The 13676-nt window shown below is 47.5% G+C and overlaps 3 protein-coding genes across 3 annotated transcripts in view; all 3 read left to right on the top strand.

Annotated features, from left to right (window-relative positions):
• copz2 (COPI coat complex subunit zeta 2) overlaps window positions 1-13676 on the top strand; it is a 420907-nt gene that overhangs the window by 52444 nt on the left and 354787 nt on the right. The gene's annotated exons all lie outside the window — the stretch shown is intronic.
• Window positions 1-13676, top strand: part of hoxb3a (homeobox B3a) — an 82531-nt gene that overhangs the window by 13310 nt on the left and 55545 nt on the right. The gene's annotated exons all lie outside the window — the stretch shown is intronic.
• hoxb5a (homeobox B5a) lies at window positions 3589-7439 on the top strand. Its single transcript, XM_084037680.1, is given in 9 exon segments — window positions 3589-3902; window positions 3904-3957; window positions 3959-4266; window positions 4268-4421; window positions 4423-4501; window positions 5851-5942; window positions 5945-6037; window positions 6039-7116; window positions 7242-7439. Coding segments are annotated over 8 exon segments (942 nt in total). The 5' UTR covers window positions 3589-3803; the 3' UTR covers window positions 6102-7116; window positions 7242-7439.

The raw sequence follows: 13676 nt of genomic DNA, 5'->3' as shown, positions 1-13676 counted from the left end.
TTGTTGGTGATAAATAATCCGTTGGGTTGTGAAAACAGAAACAAATGTGTAGTTCGGCGTTAAAATAAATGATTCCTCCCGCTTTTAACGAATCGTAAACCGCACGAATTTACGACGCGCGAGGCGAGACTTCGGGGCCCGAGGCCCGAGGCAGCGCACGCGGTTGTTCCGCGCGAGGCGGGAAGTGACACGAAGCGCGAGCTCTGCTGCTGAACTAATTGATGAGCGGATCAGGGAGGGAAAGTTGACCTGTCCTCGAGCCGACCAGCCAGACGCGTCACACGTATACACACACACTTCACCCAGACAAAGTGGACAATGTCCTCGTGACCCTTTGAACTCTGCTTGTCCCCTGAGTGACCGGCGGTGCGCGCGCGCCCGCGGGTGTCCACCTCTCAGCTTCGCTTTCAGCGATGCACGCGCGTAAAGCACCAAAGAAATCCTTGTTTTTTAGATATTTCTTGGAAATATTTCTTATTTTTGAGACATGGAAATGGGATTAAACGCATTAATGAACAGGAAACCAGTCAGGTAGTTTAAATATGAACTTGATATGAATTAAAGTCGACTTAATATTAAAATACAAAATTACATAATGTATGAAATGCCTGACTAGGTCCTAACTCATAATCAGAATGTATTTGACTATTTAAGCAACACGTGTTATGTTAATGCTTTTTAGTTTGTGTGATTTTAATTATTATTATTAGTAGTATTATTATGAGGCTTTTGGAGAATCTGCTGTTTATTTCCAGCTTTGAGTCCTTGTTGTCCTGCTCATAAACAGCTGTAGGACACGCTGCCATGGTAATAGGTGGCACGGGTTTGTCGACGAATAATTAATACCACACGGACAAAATAAAATAGATCCACCAGTGTGTACGCGTGTGTGTGTGTGTGTGTGTGTGTGTGTGTGTGTGTGTGTGTGTGTATGAGAGAGAGAAGTAATGGGTCTAAGTTTAGATTCATAATTTAATTCCGTCCAATAAGTTTTGGTAATCATTGTTGTTCTGCAGCGAGATTCAATTCAGACGCAAACAGACTCGGAATGAAGGCTGGAAGTTTTACGGCGCAGTAAAATTGACCTGCTCGGTTGTGTTCGAGTCGCACTCAGAAGCCTCCAGATGTTCCATGTCCATCGCGGAGGGACTGGTTTCACTGGGACACCGGGGGGGTCATGTGACACAGCAACTGTCTGTATTGTGTCTGTGCTTTTAACCTCCTTCTCTTTCAGCGAGATGTGATCAGACATAATGGTGACATTTCAGCTTCCAGTTTAAAACATGAGATTAAAAAAACAAAAGCAAAAACACCGGGGGCGTCTTAACAGCATTTTAGCATCTGCGCGCAGCTTGAAACGAGCGTTTAAGTGTCCATACATTACAATGAATTGTGCTCACACTTGTGCACCGCGTGAAAAGAAAGCACGTCTGTGATTCGTGGGGTGATATTGTCCCGTAAACAATCCGATGGGGAGTTCAAAGTTGTGTATTGTCTGCTTGAGAAATCTTAAAAAACTGACCTCTTATCTGAAACTGTGGAATTTGTTTGGACCAAAATGGCCACCGTACAAATATGCAGAGTGAGTTGGAAATCTATATATAACGAGGGGGAGTGTGTGTGTGTGTGTGTGTGTGTGTGTGTGTGTGTGTGTGTGTGTGTGTGTGTGTGTGTGTGTGTGTGTGTGTGTGTGTGTTAGTGTTCGGAGGTGTGTGCCAACTGGGTCAGCGTTCCTCCTCGTCGTCTCTGGCCGTTTCTGGCACACTTTGGGTCCCGCGCCTCCGCCGTGCTCTCGGGGGCCAAACACTCGGCTGATTTAGGATTGATATCAAGAAACTCCCCTGCGAGTGGAATAATGAATGCGATGTCTGTTTTGTGCATTTGTACCCCGTCGTCTCCCGCGGCTCGCCGTGTTGCAGTTATTCCGTTCTGCCTGGTTAGTTTGGAATATTCAAGATGACTCCCATTCCCCGAGACGACGACGCGCAGCGCGAGGAGCAGCTGAGCGTCTGAAATGTTGGCCCCTCCAAAAACCGCGCACACGGTCAATTCTTCATCGGCACCATGTTCATGCGTGTGCACATGTGTGTGTTTGTGTGTGTGTGTGTGTGTGTGTGTGTGTGTGTGTGTGTGTGTGTGTGTGTGTGTGTGTGTGTGTGTCAGAGTGACAACGAAACATGCACGGCCGAGTGCACGTTGAGGCCTAATACAAACACACGCGCGCGCACACCGAGACAGACACGCAGAGGCACCCTGGCTGAAATGCATCCCAACCCGGGAATCAACAAATCATAAATCAGCAGATTTCCATCCAGTGTGGACGTCACAGATCAGGTTTAACATTCCTCCTCTGCAGCTGGAAGGGAGGCTGCAGGGAGGAGGAGGAGGAGGAGGAGGAGGAGGGGGGATTTCAAAGTCCAGTGTAGACTCTGGTCATGGCACGAATTCAGTGTCAACAAACCTCCTAAAACAGGCGACATTTGAACGCATTTTTATGCATCTGCGTTGGAGTGCGCGTGCGCAAACACACAATTCATATACATGACTAAAGTCGTTGCATTGAACTTAATCGATGAGACCACTTTTGGGGTGTTTAAAGCTTGATTGGTGAGAAATTAATATCGATGAGTTTAAAATAAATAATCCCGTCGGTTCTGAAATTGTCTCACGCGGCCCTGAACGCATCACCGCGTCTTGTCACAGCTGTTACGGCGCTACTGGAGAGCGTAATGGCGCAGTAATGTGCCTTTGTGGCTTTTATGGCGCAGTAAATATTAACTCACATGTGTGACGTTCCACACGTCCATGGTGTCATTTAATTTTTTACGTTTGTATTATTTGTATTATTGTCATTATTATTATTATATTTTTTCCACGCAGGCCAGACATTTACATTCTCACCTGGTTTGGTGGTAGTCTGAGTTGGTGTGCCGTGTTATGTTCCATTATTAATGGGTTATTTTATGGTTTATGGTCACTGGCTCCTAATTCTCAGCCAAAGCAAAGGTCAATTAACAGGCCTGAGTGATGAGACACACGTTCACTCACATGGAGAGAGAGGGGGGAGGGGGGAATATTTTATAACAGCTCTCTAAGACTCCTTTTTTTTCGTGCGTCCACATTCTCTTCCTTCTATTTCGGGCTTATTTCTTTCTCTCTTTTTTTAAATCAGTGCAATAAATTATGTCTGCAGTAGGTGGCGCTCTGAGCTCACCCCCGGCACCTCCGGCAGCAGGATAACGGGTGAGAGAAGGGGAGAGAGAGAGAGAGAGAGAGAGAGAGAGAGAGAGAGAGAGAGAGAGAGAGAGAGAGAGAGAGCTTCCCCCGCCCATCCCTTCATCATTAGAAACCTCAGAGCATGAATTACCTCTCCAAAGTCATCGGCGAGAATTTACGACTGGTCAACAAAAGCACGTGACCACCCCCCTCCCCCGCCCCCACCTCTCTTCTCTCTCTCTCTCTCTCTCTCTCTCTCTCTCTCTCTCTCTCTCTCTCTCTCTCTACTCTCTCCCTCTCTCTCACTCTCTCGCTCTCTCTCTCTCTCCTCCCTCACCCCTCACCCCTCACCTCCCCCATCACACACACACACACCCCTCAATCCAGCACACACACACACACACACCACCCCACCCCCATATTTGGACGCATACATAGCTAAAAACGAAGTACAGTGCAACGCCATAATTCACTAATACATCATAAATCGTTGAAAGTACCCGCGTTATAACGACCAAGAGAAATCTAACAAATCAAGCGCCCCTTAGTACTCAGCTGTAAGCCTGCAACTCTCTAAAACAACCTAAATGAGCTCTTACTTTGTAAACTCGTTCTCGGGGCGCTACCCAAATGGCCCCGACTATCAACTGCTAAATTATGGAGCCGGCAGCGGCGCAATGAACGGCGGGGACGTACAGGGACTCTTCCTCCGCCGACATGCACCATGCGACGGGTTCGTACGGGCTACAGCTACAATGGCATGGACCTGACCGTCCCCAGCCGGGGAGGGGGGAGCGGAGGCGCCGCCAGCACCGGAGGACACTTCGGGGGCGGCTCCGTGGTCGGGGACTCCCGGGGCTTCGGCTCCCCAGCGCCGGAGACGGGCTTCAGACAGACGTCCAGCTGCTCCCTCGCCTCCGCGGCAGACTCCCTCCTGTCACCCGGCGGTGGAGACACCAAGCTGGGCGCCCGGAGCTCGCCTACCCGCTCGGATCAACCAGGAAGCGGTAATCTCAGCTCTCCGAATCTATCCTCCGCCTCCTCCTCCACCCGGCGGCGGCGGCGGTGGAACGGCGCAGCGTTTCACGGAGCTGGACGACGCGTCGCCAGACACCGAGGAGTTGCAGCACAACCGGGATGCCAGCCACGGCGGCAGCACGGCGCCCAGGAGCGGGCAGAGGCAAGAGGGCGGCCCGGCGGGGTCCTTCCGCCGGCGGAGCGACGAGCAGCGATTCTCAGCCGCCACAGATATTCCCCTGGATGAGAAAGCTGCACATTAGCCATGGTACATGCTGCTCTTGTGTTTACAGCGTATTACCTCAGTGTCATAGGCGGTTATATTCAGAACGCTGGGTGTTTGGACACATGGGGGTCGGGTGACAGTTTAGTGCTTGTTGGAGAAGGGAGCCACGGTGCTCTTTGCATACACACCAGATTCAGCAGATTTATTGCCGCTTTGATTTGACTCGAGTAAACCTGCTGCTTGAGAGCAGACACACACTTAGCCACGTTGGTTTTATTTGTCTGCACCCCATGGAAGCTTCTCTACGGCGTCAGTTTTCAGATTTTAGCATGGCTGTCAGAAAGAGAGGTGTTTTGAACATCCAAGAAGTGTTTTTTTAATTAATGTTGCGCAGATGCAAAGCGTGTTTTTCTCTCTCTATTCATTTTGGGACGTATTTTTTGGAAATTGCCTAAATAAACAGGACAGCTGGCCAAGCCTCTGGTTACCAGCTCAAAGTTGTGTATTAGCGCGCTTTCAGTGCACGCACGGTGCCATTCGCTTTTCTTTTTTCTTTTTTTGCATTTCCCCTCCCGTGGAAGCTACAGGGACGCCGGATGGTTTGCCCCCTCTGTGTTTTCTCCCTCTTTTTTTATTATAGCAAATTCCACAAAAGTGTCATAAATCTGTCAGAGGAGAAGCAAGCCGGGCAGCAAAAAAAAAAAAAAAAAACCAACAGGCTGAGGAGCGCAGACAGAGCCGGGTGGGAAAAGAAAAAAAAGAGAGAGAAAAGAAAGAGAGGCCAGGAAGGCTTTGGTGGCTGTTGCTCCCTTTGAAAAGTGAAGCTTTATTACGTGTGGGGAACTTTATTAGGGAGGTGAGGCAGAGGACGGGGCAATAAAATCACGAAGGCAGCGAGAGAGGGGAGTCAAAAGGAGGGGGTGGGGGTGATGGTGAAGAGAGAAAGGGGGGGGGGGGGGGGTAAAAAAGAAAACAGTTAATGTGACAAATAAAAGCAAATCTTTTAGCGCGGGCTGTGGAGTGGAAACGGCAGGAATAATAAGTGGTGTGAGAATAAGACGACCGTTTTACGCACCGTGGTTGCGCCTTTTTATATATTCTGGGTGGAATCAGGCTTCTGTGTTGTGTGTCTGTGTGTGGGGGGATTTATAGAGAGGGTGGACACAATAATATCAACACATGTGGCGCAGTGTACCACAATCCAATGCGGCAAAACCTGTAGAAAACACGAGCTTTTGTGCGTTCATTTGAACGCGTGTGTTGGTTGTTTAGGGTGTATTGTAGGGTGTAAGCGGTATTTTATGCGCATTTCTACTTCATGTCACATGTCGGGGCCTCCGCTGAAGCCCCCCTCCCTCCTAACAAGCCTTTTGTCCGTTCCAAACCCTCAGATATGACAGGCCCGGACGGGAAACGGGCACGGACGGCGTACACCCGCTACCAGACGCTCGAGCTGGAGAAGGAGTTCCACTTCAACCGGTACCCGTCACGCGGCGGCGGCGTATCGAGATCGCGCACGCGCTTTGTCTCACGGAGCGTCAGATCAAGATCTGGTTCCAGAACCGGAGGATGAAGTGGGAAGAAGGACAATAAACTGAAAAGCATGAGCCTCGCCACCGCCGGCAGCGCCTTCCAACCCTAAAGAAATAACCCGTAAAAAAAAGAAGAAGAAAAAATACGTAAAAATATAATACACCTCTTTGGAAAGGGTTTACTACCATGTACAGGCTTCCAGGAGGGACAGAACTAAACACACGAGAATGAAAACTTGAAGAAAACAACGAAATAATTCAAAAAAAATGGAACAAAAAGAAGACGACGATGAAGAAACACGTGTACAGAATCCAAATCTAGATTTAAAAAAAACAACAAAAAAAACGTCCTACTATCAACTCGAGTACTGTACAGGAGCGCAGCACTTTTTATTTGTTCGGCATGTTGGTCTTTTGGTGTTTTTAGGGCAAAGTAAATAAAAACATAACGACTGTGGTACTTGCTCTTTAAAAAAAAGAAAAGAAAGAAAAAACCAACAACTTAGTGTTCGTGTATGTTGTCGTTGTGTGTAAAAAAAAGAAATGTCTGGAGGAGACCCGAGGAAAGGATGAATAATGCTACCTACACGTTTCTATAGCGTCCTACCTTACAACCTTGCTACCTACCTGTTGTTTAATGTCTCAGTATCGTTTCATGTGCCAACCTAGATGTTTTATAATTGACAAAGTGCTTTCTAGAGATGTTAGCATGTGAGCTCTTATTTTTTTAAGTCGTTTACAGCCGATGACGTAGCCGGTTAGTTGGAGTCCCCGCTTCCTTCTCTATCTCTCTGTCAGTCATCTTTTATTGCTTTGTTTCTCGTTTAGGAAGCAAGGGGATGTGCGTGTGCGCGTGTGTGTGTGCCCCCCTTGCTAACATCTCCACATCCATCCCTGATGTTGTGTATAGCTCTACTATTCAAAACAAACGTGTAACTGTATATTATTGTTATTATTATTGTTGTAATTATTGGATACATGTTTCAGAAAGGATGTATATAGATATATATTGTCATTTTTAAATGTGACCAGTTAGCTATTTGTAGTTGCAGTGTGTGTGTGTGTGTGTGTGTGTGTGTGTGTGTGTGAGTGTGTGTGTGTGATTGTGTGTGTGTGTGTGTGTGAGTGTGTGTGTGTGTGTGTGTGTGTGTGTGTGTGTGTGTGTGCGTGTGTGTGTGTGTGTGTGTGTGTGTGTGTGTGTGTGTGTGTGTGTGTGTGCGTGTGTGTGTGTGTGTGCGTGCGTGTGAAAGAGAGGCTCCCGTCCTGTAAGGCCTGTAAGCTTTCTGCCAATGAGCTTTTTGTATTTGTTTGTAACTTGGAGTAAAAAACAACAACAATAAAGTTCCCCATACTCATCAAAACAAAACAACAGACGGACTCGTGCCAAACCGGTTTAACGCGGGCTCGAGACCCCGACATTAACGCCAACCAACGTTTCTTTCTCTCTAGAGGTCGGTTCTACTGCAGTTGCGCCCGGGACTGAAAAAAAATTATAATTTTTGGCAAATCACTGGGAAATACTCGCGCTCGTGTGCTGGTATGAATTTGTGGTGAAGAATAGAATTCATGTGCAAATGTGTGGCGGCGTGCAAACTCTCGTGCGTCATATTAAAGTGTATTTTCTGGCTGAGGAGCAGCCCGAGGTGATGTGGGTTCAGATGTGCGGACTAATTGCCAGACCAGCCCGAGTCCAAGTCTTGGAGGAAAAAAAACGACTTTCTTACACACATATTCACGCGCGCGCTTACAAAACGATTCAAGCTGGAGAAAGCCAACCGGGGTCGTGCGTAAAGACGCATCCAGCCAAACATCCAGGCCACGTTTAAACCCTGAACGCCACATTTCCAAGGCGACTTCTGAATATCAACAGCGTCACGGCGTCATGCTCGCCAAATCACTGAACAAGCCCCACGCGCACAGAGAACACACACACACACACACACACTCACACACACACACACAAGCCCAGTCTGACAAGACAACAAACTACCCGCGGTGGACAAATTGGTCACTTTTCTCTAAACGGCCTCCCTTTCGCCCTAACGGAGGTGACTCCCGGTCAAATTAGGTTACCGTCTCCAACTGTAAACAGCCAACTGAACTTTTAAACTCACCGACTGATGCCACCGTAGCTTCCCTGCCCATCCGGCTCTATTTCTGGGGGGGAAGGAGGTGGGGAGAGGGGGGTACGAGGTCCTGTCCTGCTCCGAGCCTCATCTGGACACAACCGCTATCTCCTGCTTCCTCTGTGTGTGTGTGCGTGTGTTGGGGATATTTTTGTGTGTGTAAAAGCTAACCTCCTTCTGCTTTGGGCCAAACTATAAAAAAGAAGGTAGCTTTGACATTTACATGTCAAACGGATGAGGGTTTTTTATCTCCAAGTTGGATCGTAAAGATCAGGCCTGGCCTCAGACTGATACCTCTCACTGGCTCTCCTCTGGTCACGTGGGGTCCATAAAGTTAGTTTTATGGTTTTGGGGAGTTGACAATGTACTATATATTTCACATTCTAGAAAGCAAGTGACGGTTTAAACGGCTTCGCGGGGATCCTAAAGGGGTCAGTAAAGTAGAGACGGAGCGGGAGGGAGGGTGGTTGTGTGTGTGCGTGTGTGTGTATGTGTGTGTTTGTGAGAGAGAGAGAGCAGGCCACTATACTACCGGCCGCTGCTCCTGCTCCGGTTCACACGCGGAGCCCCGGCGCTCGTGCTCTGTGCCGCTCTGGACGCCGGGGAAAACCCCGGTGAAGAGAAAGATCCAGGACGCACAGTAAGTAGAGTTTGGCTGTGTGTAAGTAGGTGGGGGGGGGGGGGGGGGGGGGGGGGTATGTGGAATAGAGAGGGAGAGGGGGGGAGGGAGGTGGCAAAAGGAGGGAGAGAGAGCTGTGTGATTACCATGTCACTCACTCACGCTGTACTGCTGCCGTATTAACGCGCGCGCTGCGTGCCAAGAAGCTCCGGTTGTATTCGAGATGTTGTTGTTGTGGCTAGGTGTCGGTGACGGTGGTGACATCACAGATTGGGTCGAATTGTGAAAAGTTTGAAGTGTGTGCGTGTGTGTGTGTGTGTGTACGCGCACGCATTGGGTGTGCTTTTGTGCTTAGCCTCCAAATGCGTTGGAGTGCGTGCGTAATGACGGCGCACGGGAGAACGTGGACAGGCGGCGGGCGGCATAAAAACGGACTTCCGTACCGTCGCTTGGTGTCGGCGCGTGTGTGTGCGCGTGACTCAGTGTTCCACGCATAAAACGTGATGAATATAAACACGGGGTTCTACATTGAATATGGTCCCACAGATGTTGTTTACGTCATTGTTGAAGGTGCGCAACTGGCTGACACGCGCCTGCTCCCTCTGCATCACATGGAAATGTGGTAATAATGTTGTCAAGTGAATTCATATTTTCTCCCCGATGGCTGGTTTTGTTTGGGGTTTGTCTTTTGGAGAGGAAACGTTTCACATCACTGCATCACTGTTCGGTTTTATCACTTTTACGCACGGCTATTGTGTGCGTAAAACCATGGTCTCAACAGGGATTAAGAGCTGGATAAATACCAGTGTGTGCTACCATTAAGCAAGAAGTAAATGTAGACAAGGACACACACATACGCGCACACACAGCCTCTAGTGATATGCGTCCTTGGGTACAAGAAAATCTTTGTCCGCCCCCCCCTCCACACACACACACACACACACACACACACACACACACACACACACACTGCACACCCCCGCCCTTGTATTTCCCAGGCAGGATGGGTGTGTGAGTGAAAAAAAAACCGTCGTGGATACAAACATTCTCAAGGCTCCCCATCAGAGTCCTTCCAGGTTGGATTAAATAGAGCTTTGGCCTGTTGTTTGACTCTCAGCACACACACGCGCACACGCACGCTTCACTTCTTTGCTGTTTTTGTTGGAGCAACGCTCGTAAAGCAAATCAACGTACCAGACGATTTTCGAATTAACTCCACACAGATAGAAAACCTCCACGAACTCATTTACAAAAGCAACCGCCTCTTAAACGTTTCAAGATACAACAGTATCCGTTTGGCTGTCTTAAAAAAGCGCTTAGATCGAGTGCTGCTGACATCACAAACTCTCTGAGTGAACCAAACACGACGCGTAGTGAAACTAAAGCTGCACCAATCACGTGTTAGTAATCAGGGTATTCAAATAATAATAAATAATCCCAAAATTGAAATCCCCCTCAGTGACGGCGACACCAGAACTCTTCATTGATCACCCTGATGCTGCTTGTGTTTGAACATTTGAACATTTGAACAACATGAATGAAACCATTAACGAGGCTCACGAGACACCAACATAACAAGCTAATGGTCTCTTCTGCCACATTCAACAAGGAACAACACTCCATACAGCAAACTTATAAATAAGAACATGAACCATGTTTGTGGTCTAATTCATCCGTTGAACTCAGTTGTTTCCATATTTAGACGCAAACACTCCTGTGTGATTGGTCGCCAGAGGAAGTCGTGACGTTGTGAAATATTAATGAAATAAGTGCAGATGGAGGCGTCAACAGTACAGTGACTTCCTGCTTCCTAACGCGGACCCGGTATATCTTTATTAGTCCCCCACACTAGTTCCCTCTGATGTCTGGACCCGAGCTGTCAAACAGGCCCCGGCTACCAGTCACGCGGCGCCGCGCGCTCCTCGCGCACGCTCACGTAGCCTATTATTGCTTAGATCCAGCATGTAAATTGTTTAATGTCTACGGCGGACGCGCGTAAAAATATGTAGTTCCAAAACTTTTTTGTTAAATGTTTAAATTGTAAATGTCCATTCCCAGCTTCCCGGTGGAAAGGCTGGCGGGGAAACGACCAAAACAAACGAGCCGCGTCATAATAAGACAGTTCAATTAACGCGCAACGTGAAGGGGACGAACCGCCAGCACGGAGAGGTGGATGCTTCCTAAAGTCTCCCCTAATGTATCTTTGAATTCATTCGGCGAGTTCCTGCCATAAAATATCATTTTAGTTCGTATAGAGGCTGTCCGCCAAAGGAAGGCCGTGAGTTAAAAGCTCCGGGAATATATAGTAATAGGTGTTTTTTTGTCACATAGGGTTATTTGTAGGTGGATTCATTTACAAAAAAAAGTTTTTATTTGAACTTTTCTAGTGATTTATTTTTTATGTTTTCATAGTTAGTTTTTTAAATATTTTTTTAATATATTGTCCATCCACTTCTTTTCCTTTTTTTGTATCTATGTATTAATTTCCTCCCAAATCATTTGAGGCCTAGCGTAACTAAAGCCGTGCTCCCACTGCTCCACAGTTAACCCGGTGTCCTCTGCTAATCAGAGAGGAGGATTCTGCTCTCGGAAGTCCCTCTCCGCTCTCAAACTCTCATTTATTATCTTCACTTTACGCACGAAGCCAGCCTGCTGCCCACAAACGCGTTTTCAGGTCCGGGGGATTCCTGGCGCTGCCCCTCCACCTCCACAATGATTTTTCATCCGCTTTCACACAAGCGTCATCAATTAGTCCGAGAAAAAAAAGAAGAAGCGAACGATCGACCTTCTTTCTACAGATTTAACGTTTGTTTTCATTTCAGATTTCTTCTCCTGAAAATACAAAACAAAAATCTAATTTTTAAATTAATGTCAACAAGCTGTATTTCTCTCCAGGCTGATTTCTTATACTAATCATATAATGTTATATATATCCGAATAACTTTTGCCAATAATACTAAAAGTGATTTCCGTTCCCAAAAACTTAAAGACCACTTCCTGTGGCGTTCAGGGGATTTGTTTTCCCTTTTTTTTTTTTATGGAAGACATGATTAAAAATAAAGATAGAGGCCATATAATACTAATACTAATAATCATATTAAAAATAATAACAATTACAATAATAATATTAATACAGATCCAAGTTGAGTGCGTGGATGTTGTGCAGCACGACACAAATTAATACATTTTGTGTATCCGGTGTGAGATAACGTTTCAAACCCCCCACCCATAGGTCCGTGTGTGTGTGTGTGTGTGTGTGTGTGTGTGTGTGTGTGGAGCGGCCTGGGTCCTTGAGGAAGTTTCGGTCCAGTAAACAGGAAGGCGAGAAAACTCCCCATTTCATTTTTCATCAACTTCCTCCTTTTAATGATGGTACAGGACACACACACACACACACACACACACACACACACACACACACACACACACACACACACACACACACACACACGTCCCACGGCCTCACACATACACACACAGGGGGGACACGCGTGACACAGAAATGTAGTTCCTTCTCCTGGGAGTGAGAGAGGCTGTGACACGGGGAAGGTGCAGGGCTCTGTATAGGGCTCCTTTGTGTTGTGTGTTTTTTTTGCTGTGTGTCATCTGTTTCCCGTTTATGTACACAGGGCAGCTCCAGCCTGCAGAGCCGCTTCTCTCTCCCTCTGCCATTATGTGTATTATGTGTACGGGGCTTGCTGCTCCTTTGAACCTGTCCGGGCTGTCAGAAGGCGCTGAGTTGGGCTTTACAGTCTGTGTGTTGGTGATGATGAGTGGGGTGAGTAACTAATGCGACTCCATCCCCCCCCCCCCCCCCCCCTTTTTATTTTTTCATTGCTTTGCAAAGGTGTGTTTGTGGGTGAGAGAGAGAGAGAGAGAGAGAGAGTCAGAGAGAGTGAGAGAGTTGTGTGGGAGTGTGGGGTGTGTGTTGTTGTGTTTGCCGGGTTTATTGGCAGGGCATGAGAGAGAGTGTGACCCGGGCGTGGGAAGGTCCCGTGTGTGCTTCACACAAACCACCGCTGTGGAACACTTGCAGCCTCGACTTCATCATTTAAGGTGATTTCGTCAGCGGTTTGCTGCGTATTTAGCAGGAGACGTGAAGCTGAGCTTATTGAAAAAAGAAGCAGATAACCTATATTGTCTATCCTCTGTAATAACACGCGCGCGCGTTTTGGCTGTGGACTCTCTCCCCTCTCTCTCTCTCTCTCTCCCCCGTCGCAGCATCTCGTGTGATTGCTTTGCGTTTAAATCGGCATTTGCGAGGCCTTAATGTCCTCTGCATACTGATAGGGGTGAACCGCGCGGCCACGCATCATGAATAATGCACGAGCAGGAGTCACCGCGAGGTCAGCAGACAGGCTCGAGCCACGCATGGCACGAGGAGACTGCCGCGCAGGCGCAGGTGGGGGAGAGCGCCGCTATCTTCGTCCACTTCGTGTGTTTGTTTGTGGGGGGAAAGGATTGAACAAATGGCTGCTATTATTTATCTATCGGTGTTTTGCCATTTCCGGGTCACATGGAAGGGATGTTTACCTCAGACAAACGAAAAGCTTCCACAATTTAAATCAGGCTGCCGGGGTAAATACCCAGCTATGCATGGTCGCCTACAAAGCACACGAATAATTCGTTAAATGGTAATCATTCCAACAATCCGTGTAGAGGATATAAATATTTGTTTTATTATTTACTTGTTTTTATTATAACATTTTTAATTGTTTTCTTTCCCCTCTTCATTTTATTGTCATGACCCGTTTTAAAGTGTTTGCAGTAAACATCAGTGCCCTTGGTGACACTGGGAATACAGCCACAACGACACAATAGCTGTTGTTTGCCTTGGCGATGGGTTATGACAACCCGATAACCTTGCAAATATTTACCAAGTTATGAAGGGCCTATTATGTTTATTTCCCAGGTTATGCCAGTGCACGGTTACCCGCGCT

Source organism: Eutrigla gurnardus (genome assembly GCF_963514095.1).
Source record: "Eutrigla gurnardus genome assembly, chromosome: 20".
Classification (NCBI taxonomy): Eukaryota; Metazoa; Chordata; class Actinopteri; order Perciformes; family Triglidae; genus Eutrigla; species Eutrigla gurnardus.
Note: the sequence above shows the minus strand (reverse complement) of the source record. Positions and strands in the feature narration are given on the sequence as shown.